The sequence below is a fragment of the Mandrillus leucophaeus genome, unplaced genomic scaffold, assembly GCF_000951045.1.
Source record: "Mandrillus leucophaeus isolate KB7577 unplaced genomic scaffold, Mleu.le_1.0 Scaffold1167, whole genome shotgun sequence".
NCBI classification, from domain to species: Eukaryota; Metazoa; Chordata; class Mammalia; order Primates; family Cercopithecidae; genus Mandrillus; species Mandrillus leucophaeus.
Window position 1 is genome coordinate 333,977 of NW_012099954.1, and position 12,271 is coordinate 346,247.

Genomic DNA, 12,271 nt, shown 5'->3' on the forward strand with positions numbered 1-12,271 from the left:
GTTGGGAGATCCACTGCTCTCTTCAAAGCTGTCAGACAGGGTCATTTGCATCTGCAGAGCTTTCTGCTACTTTTTGTTTAGCTGTGCGCTGTCCCCAGAGATGTAGTCTACAGAGACGGGCAGGCCTCCTTGAGCTGCTGTGGGTTCCACCCAGTTGGAGCTTCCCAGCGGCTTTGTTTACCTACTTAAGCCTCAGCAATGGTGGGCGCCCCTCCCCCAACCTCTGCAATTAGATCTCAGACTGCTGTGCTAGCAATGAGGGAGGCTCCGTGGGTGTGGGACCCTCCCGGCCAGGTGTGGGATATAATCTCCTGGTGTGCCATTTGCTAAGACCCTTGGTAAAGCACAGTATTAGGGTGGGAGTTATCTGATTTTCCAAGTGTTGTGTGTCTCAGTTCCCCTGGCTAGGAAAAGGGATTCCCTTCCCCCTTGAGCTTCCCAGGTGAGGCGATGCCTCGCCCTGCTTCAGCTCTCGCTGGTCAGGCTGCACCAGCTGACCAGCACCTATTGTCTGGCACTCCCCAGTGAGATGAACCGGATACCTCAGTTGAAAATGCAGAAATCACCTGTCTTCTGTGTCACCCATGCTGGGAGCTGGAGACTGGAGCTGTTCCTATTCAGCCATCCTGCTCTGGGACCCAGATTTTACTTCTAATGTTGATTAATATTGGCTGAAAAGAGAACTATTTGCAGAAAATTATAAATAGTTACAATAAACATATATAAACATAAACATCATGTTAGAAATTATATATAACATACTATTTTTTTCTCTTTTTTTCTATTAAAACTTTGAATAACTTCCAACCTACAACTGACTATATAAGTATATATTATAATAATTTTGCATGAAAAATTGTTTGTCACAGGTGTCAACATGAAAACTTAGTAGAACTACTTGGTTTCTCAAGTGATGGAGATGACCTCTGCTTAGTATATGTTTACATGCCTAATGGTTCATTACTAGACAGACTCTCTTGCTTGGTAAGCTATTTGTTCATCAGATTGTTTGGCTTTTTGTTTATATGCTGGGGTATTAATACTCATTTTGTTACTGGATTATTTAAACCAAATTCGCTTTCATATTTTTCCTGCTCTATGAAAATTATACAGTTGATATGTCAGCAACTGGGTTGCCATTTTATTAGGTGGTAATCCTAAATATAAAATTCAGTCAAGACTATACTAGGAAGATGCTTTTATATATTTTTATCTTCAAATAAGAAATGTAAACACCCATTTGAGCTTATTTGGAGATTATTTTTAATAACTTAAAAATGTAGTCCTAAATTATTAGTGATATAGCATCATCTTCAGTTGTTGCCTAGAAAAATATTCTGTGTTATATAGTCTCTGTAGATTTTTTATTATTCTTTCTAGTTTTTAATTTGGTTTATTTCTTTACAAGGATGGTACTCCACCACTTTCTTGGCACATGAGATGCAAAATTGCTCAGGGTGCAGCTAATGGCATCAATTTTCTACATGAAAATCATCATATTCATAGAGATATTAAAAGGTAAATGCTACTGTTTAAAAGCTTTTGGAAAGCTGTCTTTAAAGAATAGTTTGCTGTCTACTCACTATTCACATGCATGTCTTAACCTAGAGCACCTGGACTTTTTCCCATCACTCCATGAAAGCTCTTCTCAATAAGGACATCTATAATCTCCTTTATTCCAAGCCCAGTGACCTACTTTCAGTACTCATCCTACTTGACCTTTTTTATTTGTTTTAATAGTAGTTTATTCTGTTCTTCTTGACCCTTTTGCCTTATGGAAATTAGTTGTTTTCTTAGTTTATGGACCACCATTCTTTTCTGAATCACCTTCATCCTTCATGAGTACTTTTCAGTTCTCTTTCTTTCTTGTGTATTTATCTAGTTAAATATTTACCTACTGTAAGTAACATATTAATATATAGTGCTCAACATCAATCAAATCACAAAATAACAGTACACACATATATATTATATATAATATAGTATAGTATATAGGATTAATATAAAGAACATTTTCCAAGAAAGTGATATTTAAGCAGAGATTCAAAGAATGGGCAGGAAATAAGTAGGCACAATTTGACGGTAACTGTAGAATAGATGATGGGGAAAAGAACATTCTAGGCAGAAGGAACTGCATTTGTAAGACCAGTGGTGAGAGAAAATATGGGAGCATGATGAGTTACAAGAAATGAAATATGCTTTGGGAGCCAAGACAGTACGATCATTTGAGGCCAGGAGTTGCAGACCTGATTACGTTCTCTGGACAACATAGCAAGACCTCATCTTTACAAAAAAATTAGTCAAACCTGGTAATGCATGCCTACACTTCCAGATGCTGGGGGGTGGCTGAGGAGGGAGGATACTTGAGCCCAGGAGTTCAAGGCTGAAGTGAGCTATGATCATGCCACTGTTCTCCAACCTGGGTAATAAAGCAAGACTCTGTCTGAAAAAAAAACAATGAATAAATGCAGTATGACTGAGATGCAGAAAGTCATGGGGTGGTGGATTGAAGATAAAACTACAGAGAAGTGTAGGAAGCTAAGTCCTATAGGACCTAATGGGCCAAGGTAAGGCTTTTAGTTTTATCTCAAGTGTAATGAGATGCCATTGAAATTTTTAAGTAGGAATGTGGCATCATCTTTAAGTTTTGCAAAGATGATTTTGACTTTAATGTAGAGAACAGTTTATGAGAAGAAACAGTTAGTAGGCTATCATAGGTGGCAGTTCATATGAAGAGAGGTGAGCAGATTAGAAAGATTAAAATGGCAAAGCTTGTTGATACCTTGGCTATGCAGGGGTTCAGGAAGAGGGAAGTATCACGAATGACTCCCGGAATAATGGCATCCAGACTTGCATTCTGGAATGATTATGGCATGATTCACTTATATAGAAAGGACCAAAAAAAGACCTGGTTAGGTTGGGGTTAGAGAGATGGTTAGAAAATGTGAATTCTCCTTTGTACGTGTTGTCATTGAGGTTCTTTTAAGATATAGTAGTAGAGATGTTAGTGTGATATACAGATTTGGAGCTGATGGTCTGAGCTGAAGATATAAATGTGTGTATTACTTGCATACAGGTGATAATTGAAGTGACTGTATTCACTTGAGGGGAGATGTAGATTAAGAAAAGGTCACAAGATTAAGTCTTGAGGAACCCTAAGACTTAATGGCCAAATAGAAGGGATGATCACAAAAAGGAATCTAAGGAAGTACACATACAGAGAAAGGTAAGGTGAAAACCTGTAGAGTGTGGAGTCCCTGAAAATGAGGAAAGAAAGTGTTTCCCAAGAGGGAGTAGTCAAAAAGAGTCAAGTGCTTTAATCATTGGATTAGCATCACCATTGTCTTTGGTGACTTTGTGGAAACCCATTTCCATGTAGTAATTGGTTTAGAAATCACATTGTAGTTGAGAGAGTGAGAGCTAAAGAACTGAGATAGGAGTACAGACAAGTCTTTTAAGACATGTTACTAAGGGGACAGCTAGAAATAGATATGTCATTCAGGAAACTTTTTTTTTTTTTAAGAAAGCAGAGACTAAACTGAGCTTATCTGCCTATAGGAAGGATCCAGATTAAGAGGGAGAGGATACCGTGGAAGAGAGAAATGAGATTATGTGTTCAGTAGGGTTCCTGAGAATGTAAGCAGCGCGAGCAGAGGAACTGACCCTAGATGAGAAAAGAAACACCATCTCCTATCCTTCATGTATTGTTGGTACTTTCTCATGTTCTTATCATTGTCTCTTTTCTCCCTATATGTTCTTTTTTTTTTGGAGACGGAGTTTCACTCTTGTTACCCAGGCTGGAGTGCAGTGGCGCGATCTTGGCTCACTGCAACCTTCGCCTCCTGGGTTCAAGAGATTCTCCAGCCTCAGCCTCCTGAATAGCTTGGATTACAGGCATGCACCACCACGCTCTGCTAATTTTGTATTTTTAGTAGAGATGGGATTTTTCTCCATGTTGATTAGGTTGGTCTCGAACTCCTGACCTCAGGTGATCTGCCCACCTTGGCCTCCCAAAGTGCTGGAATTACAGGCGTGAGCCACCCGCCCGGCTTCTCTCTGTGTGTTTTTGCGGAGTGATATTATGTTGATTTTAACTGCTACTTATATGTGAGTGTTTTTCGAATCTGTATTATAAGCTTCCAGTCCTGGATTTTTAGTATCCCCGTACCAAAAACACTGCATCTGGGTATCCCACAGTAACCTTTAAGTCAGCACATCAGAAATCAAACTTATCAGGTCTTTCCAACCTAAAGTCTTTCCACATTTCCTTTCTGATCCAGTGAAGTCACTATTCATTCTCTCTCTCAAGCTGAAGACGTTCTCATTGTCTGTATCATGCTAATTACAAAATTCTGTTGAGTGAGCCTCAAAATTTTCACTTTCCATTTATCCCATGTTATGACCATTTAGACCCTCATTATCTCTCATTTGCTTTGTTACGAACCTTTGTAGTCAACCTAAATCCAGCCTATCAGTCCTCATCTATTCACTACAGTGCTACCAGGTCATAGTCCTAAAAGTTAAGTCTAATAACATCAGTTTCCTACTGTGAAAACTTTAGCTGGTAGCCTGTTGCTCACAGGATAAAATTCAAATAATCTCCATGTTTCTAGGACACTCATTCCTTGAAGTTGACCATGTACACCATATCATATTTTCGTCACTCTGTAGCTGTTACTCCATTTGCCTGGAGTGCCTTTCTTTCCCTCATGTAACTATCAACTTCTGATAATCCTTCAATACTAAGCACACTTTTCACCCTCTGTTTGAAATTTTTCCTGCTTTTTCCAGGCACATGGTTGTTCTCTCAGCATTTTGTACCTAATATTACCATTGTTTTAAAAAATTATTTATGCCTTTGTCACAGACAAGATTTTAAGACTCCCCCATGCCCAGAGTTTAAATACTATACGACATAGAGAGTTCTCAATAAGATTGTGTTGAATGAAAGTATGAATGCATATAATGAATTAACTGAGATATTTTGGCCATATTTTTTTCTCTTCAAAAGCCAGATAGTACAGAACAAAAGAATAAAGAAATGCATAATTGAGATACTTTGGTTGGAAATTTGTTTTTAAATGAATTGATACATATTAAGAAAGGAATTATTAAAGGTGCCTTGGAAGACTTTATAGTAATTTACCTATAATAAATTATTTGTGGAATAATGAAAATATCTCTTACTAATGTAGACAGTTTTATTTCATTTTTATTCTCCTAAATTTTTTCCTCAAGAAACATAAAAAAAGAGGACAGTTGCTTCTCTTTAGCTATAATCTGAGTTCTAGGTTTATTAATAGAAATGTTAGGCTTTTATGATGCATACTATAAAATGTTATACTCTGTAAATATGTATGTACATAGACATGTATGCATATACATATATACATGCATACATACATTTAGCTAAGGAACTGTTTGACTTTTTTGGGGTAGGGAAAACATTTTTTTCCTTCAAACTTTACATTTTTTTCAGTGCAAATATCTTACTAGATGAAGCTTTTACTGCTAAAATATCTGACTTTGGCCTTGCACGGGCTTCTGAGAAGTTTGCCCAGACAGTCATGACTAGCAGAATTGTGGGAACAACAGCTTATATGGCACCTGAAGCTTTGCGAGGAGAAATAACACCCAAATCTGACATTTACAGCTTTGGTGTGGTAAGTTCCATATACATAATTAGTAAAAATAGTCATTCTGCTATAATTGTGGAAATGAAGTAGAATATTATTTAATACACCCATCTTGTCTAGCTCTCTTATGTAACAACACAAGTTTTTCACATTAACCTCTACTTATACCAGAAAGTTTGTAAAAACTTCTTCCAATGTGTAAAACTTTTGAATTGATTTTTGAAATGACTACAAGAAATGATTTTCTTGCCATCTGTGTTTATGAATTAGCATGACACCTAATGCATTAAATGAATCGTGTCGTACAGTATATACTTTAGTCTCACATTTTTTGACATTTACTAATCTACCTGTCTATTCCCAATAAATTTTAAGATAGAGTAAGAGATAGGTGTGGGTGGTTGGAGAAGCCAGGGGCTTTTTCTTCAATTTGTTTTTTCATATGTGTTCCATATATGGAAATTTAACTTCATAGCACTGTGAAAACAAGGCATAGGACTGTAGAATATGCCTAGTGTTTAGAAAATATTATTCTCCTAAGAGCCAGAGAAAATTATTCTTGTGAAGAATCCCTAAGAGGCAGGAAAAGGATTGGGAGTTCCCAGAACATATGTTGAGTGGGGCTGACTCTTTAGTAGAGTTGCCAATAGAAAAGAGCTGCTTATGGTCATGATGGGGTCCGAGATATCCCTGAAGGAGGGATGGCGAGAAATGCCCAAAGCTCGTGTTCTTTCCACTTTAATATCTAAAAGACATAGCCTTGTATAGAATGATTAATCAAATTTTGTAAACAAGATTCATATTCCTTCTAGTTTATATTTATTTTTGTCTTGAGTATTATATATATAATTTATTAGTATCATGTATAATATATGTATATTTTAGAGACAAGGCCTCACTTGGTCACCCAGGCTGAAGTGCAGTGGTGGAATTATGGCTCACTGCAGCCTCAACCTCCTAGGCTCTAGTGATCCTCTCACTTCAGCCTCCCAAGTAGCTGGGACTACAGATATGTGCTGCCACACCCGGCCAATGTTTTTTAAAATTTTTTGTTGAGACAGGGTCTGCCTGTTGCCCAGGCTGGTCTTGAAGTCCTGGGCTCAAGTTATCCTCCCACATCTGTCTCCCAGAGTGCTGGGATTACAGGCGTTAGCCACCATGCCCAGCCTGTCTTGTGTATTATATTAATGAAATTTTTTTGTCTTAATAGGTTTTACTAGAAATAATAACTGGACTTCCAGCCGTGGATGAACACCGTGAACCTCAGTTATTGGTAATTGAAATATTCGTTTTCCTCAATCCTTTTTTCTCTGCTTTTGTAATCTAAATTTATATAGATAAATCTGACATCTAGAAATAACATTTTCTGTTGGCAATCTTTCCATTGGCTATTACACAATAGCATATGGAAAAAGCATTAAATATTTTTCATTCTCAGCTCTCCCATGAAGTATTTGTGAAGCCTAGAAAAGTCACTTACGTATTCTTTGTTCTGATTTCTTTGTGGGTAAAATGAAAATAGAACTAAATGATTTCTGAGGTCCTCTTTAGCTTATGTTTATTTTGTTACTTTCAGGGTGGCTACTTTTAATAACAGTGTTTTCAACATTTTCAGAAAGGAAAAAAATGGCTTCCATTCAAATTTCTCTCAGAATAAAATTGCTAGTAAAAGTTCTCTACTTATTTCTATCATGGGGTATTTTATTTACAAAGTTACAATAAAAAACATACCAAATTTGCTATTGTTAGGAAAAACTCAAATCATGTATTTCCTTTGCTCTCACACCACAGCAACAATCAACACAGAAGATTTCTGTGACCAAATGTGAGTGGGGAGGATTTCTCTCCACCAACAAGCAGGCAGTCTACTTTGCAGCGGAAGTCAGCTGGATCTCCTCCAATTTAATTCTGACACTATGTTCCTAGAGATAGCATCAGAATCAGATCCCACAGGTTAAGGGCTCAGTCCCTGAGACTGCGATCCCACCAGACACCAGTCGCAAGTTTAGGCCTCCAGAACTTCTAACCAACTGCCTTCAAGTTGGAGTTCCTATGACCTCCTCTGTGGGTATGGAGGGCTCAAGATTGAACCCAGATTGATTCACTAACTTGCATGCAGCATATACTTTACCTAAGTTTTCCATCATTTTGCCTAAGGCTTTTTCTTTCAAAATATATAAAAGCCTCAAAACTTTGGCTTGAGTAAGGATGAAATGCAGAAAAACATAAGCTCTATCTCAGTCACAAGTTTTGCATTTCATCATATAATAGTGAAAATCATAAATCTTTGGAGAATTACACTCTTTCACCCATTCTTAAGGTTTGACTGTGATGTGACTCTAAAGTAATAAGATTTTTGTACAAGCACAGTTAAAAAAAAAAATGATCCTTTGAAGAACCCTTATGTTACTAGATTCTGCCATTGCCATTTTCAGAATTTATCTTTTGAAAGTGTTTTTGAAGAGTTTACCTCTCATGAATAGTTTTCTTCATCTGTATTAGTTTCCTAGGACTGTTGTAAAAATGTACCAAAAACTGTGTGACTTAAAGCAACAGAAATTTATTTGCTCGTAGTTCTGGAGGCCAGAGTCTGAAATCAAGGTATTGGCAAGACTACGCTCTCTCTGGAGGCTCCAGAGAGAATCTTGCCTTGCTCGTTGGATGTGGGGCTTACCTCCAGGATTATCCATAATCTGGAATATTCTCATCTCAGGATACTTAATTACATCTAAAAAGGCCCTTCTTTTCCTAATAAGAGGACATTTACAGATTCCAGAAATTATGGCATAGACATGTTTTGGGAGACCATGATTCACCCAACTTACTCTCTTATTCCTACACTTCTCTCCCTGTTAATTTTTTTTTTTTTTTTATCATGGCCTGCTCCCCATTTTTCCCCTCCCTTTTTCTCTTTGATTCAACAATCTTAGTACCCATAGAGAAGTTTATTGGGTACAGGGAGGAGGAGTCAGGGTCCAAAAGTTGGAGTTGCGCTATTAGAAGCACATCAAGAAGCAGACCACGCTGTGCTGCCCACCTAGTAAATGCTGCTAATGGAAACATATAAGCAATTAGCTCATAACATAAATATAAAAATTGGAAGGCAGATGGGTGGAAGTATCTAGAAGGTATAAATAAATATACTTTTATATTATACACACACACACACACACACACACACCCAGTCGTGTGTTGCCAAATGACAGGAATATGTTCCGAGAAATGCGTTGTTAGGCAGTTTCATTGTGTGAACCTCATAGAGTGTGCTTACACAAACCTAGATGATGTGACCTACTACACACCTGGGCTGTATGGTATTGCTCCTAGGCTACAAACATATGCTGTACAGCATAATACTGTCCTGGATACTGTAAGCAATTGTAACACAATGGTAAGTATTTATGTATGTAAACATAAAAGAGGTACAGTAAAAATATGGTATTATAATCTTATGGGACCACCATCTATATGTGGTCTGTCATTGACCAGTTGACCAAAATGTCATTTTGTGGTGGATGGATGTACTTATTTACATAGAATTTGTCCTGTATGTCTTGTTTTTTTTGTTTGTTTGTTTTGTTTTATTTTTGGAGACAGAGTCTCACTCTGTCACCCAGGCTGGAGTAGTGCAGTGGCGCAATTTCGGCTCACTGCAATCTCTGCCTCATGGGTTCAGACGATTCCCCTGTGTCAGCCTCCCGAGTAGCTAAGATTACAGGTGCACACCACCACGCCTGGCTAATTTTTTGTATTTTTAGTAGAAACAGGGTTTCACCATGTTGCCTAGGCTGGATCTTGAATTCTTAATAGGGTTTTAAGATAAGATAGTAAAATGAGAGTACATGTTATTACAAAGTAGATTAATTTAAATAATTAAAATATACATTCTAATTTCCTTCACTTTGATTTGAAGCTCTTAAAGTTTTAACACTCATTTTAAAGCTAGATATTAAAGAAGAAATTGAAGATGAAGAAAAGACAATTGAAGATTATATTGATAAAAAGATGAATGATGCTGATTCCACTTCAGTTGAAGCTATGTACTCTGTTGCTAGTCAATGTCTGCATGAAAAGAAAAATAAGAGACCAGACATTAAGAAGGTATGAATTTTGTGTATTTATTTAAAAAGAAAGGGGTGGGGTTCATCATATTTTCCAGAGTGTATATTTTAAAGCAAGTGTATAATGTGGTTCTTTTGTTTTTTTCTATGTCTTTTTATAAGGTTCAACAGCTGCTGCAAGAGATGACAGATTCTTAAAACTATTGGAATAGACTCTTGACTTTTTATATACACCTATTTCAACCATTTTTTTTTTTTTTTAATTGGAGATGGAATCTCGCTCTGTTGCCCAGGCTGGAGTGCAGTGGCGTGATCTCGACTCACTGCAAGCTCCACCTCCCGGGTTCACGCCATTCTCCTGCCTCAGCCTTCCAAGTAGCTGGAACTACAGGCGTCCACCACCACGCCCGGCTAGTTTTTTTTTTTTTTTTTTTTAGTAGAGACGGGGTTTCACCATGTTAGCCAGGATGGTCTCGATCTCCTGACCTCATGATCCCCCCGCCTCAGCCTCCCAAAGTGCTGGGATTACAGGCGTGAGCCACCACGCCTGGCCTCAACCATTTTTTTTAACTAATTTTTTTCCCAAATATTCTTCTTTACCTTTAGCAAGGTGCAGGCTGTTGCAGGGCAGTGGTTATTAAAGCATGGGTTGAACTTCCAACATATAAAAATAGAGCCACCATATCAATACTTAGCCCTACCCATTAGTATCACACCCAGTTCTTACAGTAATCCCTGAGATATCTCCAAGCATCAAACACAGTTTGAAAATTACAGAGTTAGCAAAAAGAGCCTGGGCTGTATGTAGGGTGGAAACACTCTGATCTGAAGCCCAACTGACTCCACTACTAATTTGCTGTAAAGCTTTGGACATACACTTAGCTGCTGTGAGCCACTAATAACATTGGGCTAATATCTGCTGTGCTTCTCTGACAGGTAATCATGAAAATCAAATGATGCAGAATATATACAAGCACTTTGTGAATTATAAAAATAATACAAAATTTAAAGTTTATAGAGCCAGTTACAAAATCCTATTAGTCATATATTTATAGATTGTGTTCACAGCAATCATTTAACCACAAATAAAATATCCCTTGATGATGCTGCCGTAATGATATGTCCATTGTTAGATTATGTTACATGACAAAGTTGAAAGAATTTTGCAGATGCAGCTAAGGTTCCTAAACAACTCACTCTGAGACTGTTGAAAGGGCCTGACCTAATCAGGTGAACCCTTGCAAGAAGGATTCTCCTTGTAAGCCTTGAAGAAGTATGTACCATGTTGTGAGAGGGCCACATTGGCTAAAACCTAAAGGTAGCCTCTAGAAGATGAGACGTACCTTCCAGTTGTGGGCAAGCAGGAAAAAAATTGGAACCTCAGTTGCAACCACAAGGAATTGATTTCCACCAACAATCTGAGTGAGCTAAGAAGAGTACTCCAAGCTTCAGATGATACCACAACCTGGCTGACACCTAGATTTCAGCTTTGCGTGATCCTCAGTATGAGAACCTGTCTGTGCTGTGCTGGACTTCTAATATATAGAACTGTGAGATAATGGGTCACATTGGCCAGTTGTGGTGGCTCATACCTGTAAATCCCAGCACTTTGGGAGGCTGAGGTGGGCATATCCCCTGAGGTCAAGAGTTCAAGACCATTTTGGCCAACATGGTGAAACCCTGTCTCTACTGAAAATACAAAAATTAGCTGAACGTGGTGGTGAACGCCTGTAGTCCCAGCTACTTGGGAGGCTGAGGCAGGAGAATTGCTGGAACTGGGGAGGCGGAGGTTGCAGTGAGCTGAGATTGTGCCCACTGCACTCCAGCCTGGGTGACAGAGCAAGAGTCTGTCATTCATAAATAAATTAATTAATTAATTAATTAATGGATCACATTAAGCCTTTAAGTTTGTGGTAATCTATTATGCAGTAATAGAAAACAAATACAGATACTCTCCCATGATGTTTTTCCCATGATGATTTCCCATGATATTTACAGGTTCTGCCCACATTTGAGGGGTATGTGGGAATAAAACAGAGCATGTACAGTGGGGGGCTTATAGTCTACATACTGAAATGTGGGGTTGGAGCCCCAACACAAGGCCCCAGCAGGGCACTGCCTAGTAGAGCTCTGGGAAAGGTGCTGCCACCCTCCAGACTTGAGAATGGTAGAGCCACCAGCAGCTTGCACTCTGAGCTTGGAAAAGCCACAGACACTCAACTTCAACTATGAGGGAAGCCGCGTACCCTGCAAAGCCACAGGAGTGGAGCTGCCCAAGGCGCTGAGGGCCCACCCCTTGCACCAGTGTGCCAGGATGCAGGACATGGAATCAAGGAATATGTTGGGACTTTAAAGTTTAATGTCTTCCCCGCTGGGTTTCAGACTTGCCTCGAGCCTGTTGCCCCTTTCTTTAGCCAATTTCTCCGTTTTGGGACAAGAATGTTTTACTCAGTGCCTATACCGCCAACTGTATCTTGGAAGTAAATAACTTATATTTTATTTCACAGGCTCATAGGTGGAAGGAGTTTACCTTAAGTCTCAAATGAGACTTTGGACTTTTAAGTGATGCTAGAA

The 12,271-nt window shown here is 38.5% G+C and overlaps 1 protein-coding gene across 3 annotated transcripts in view; it reads left to right on the forward strand.

The window, feature by feature from the left end:
- The window catches only part of IRAK4 (interleukin-1 receptor-associated kinase 4), a 32,663-nt gene extending 22,735 nt beyond the window's left edge, over positions 1–9,928 (forward strand). For 2 of the 3 annotated variants that reach the window (XM_011999530.1, XM_011999522.1), the window contains 6 exons: positions 870–984; positions 1,409–1,518; positions 5,480–5,663; positions 6,847–6,909; positions 9,579–9,737; positions 9,860–9,895. In XM_011999530.1, the coding sequence (XP_011854920.1) occupies positions 870–984; positions 1,409–1,518; positions 5,480–5,663; positions 6,847–6,909; positions 9,579–9,737; positions 9,860–9,895 (667 nt within the window). Of the gene's footprint in view, positions 1–869; positions 985–1,408; positions 1,519–5,479; positions 5,664–6,846; positions 6,910–9,578; positions 9,738–9,859 lie in introns of all 3 variants that reach the window. The other variant, XM_011999535.1, reaches the window with a different exon arrangement.
- Positions 9,929–12,271: the final 2,343 nt, after the last annotated feature.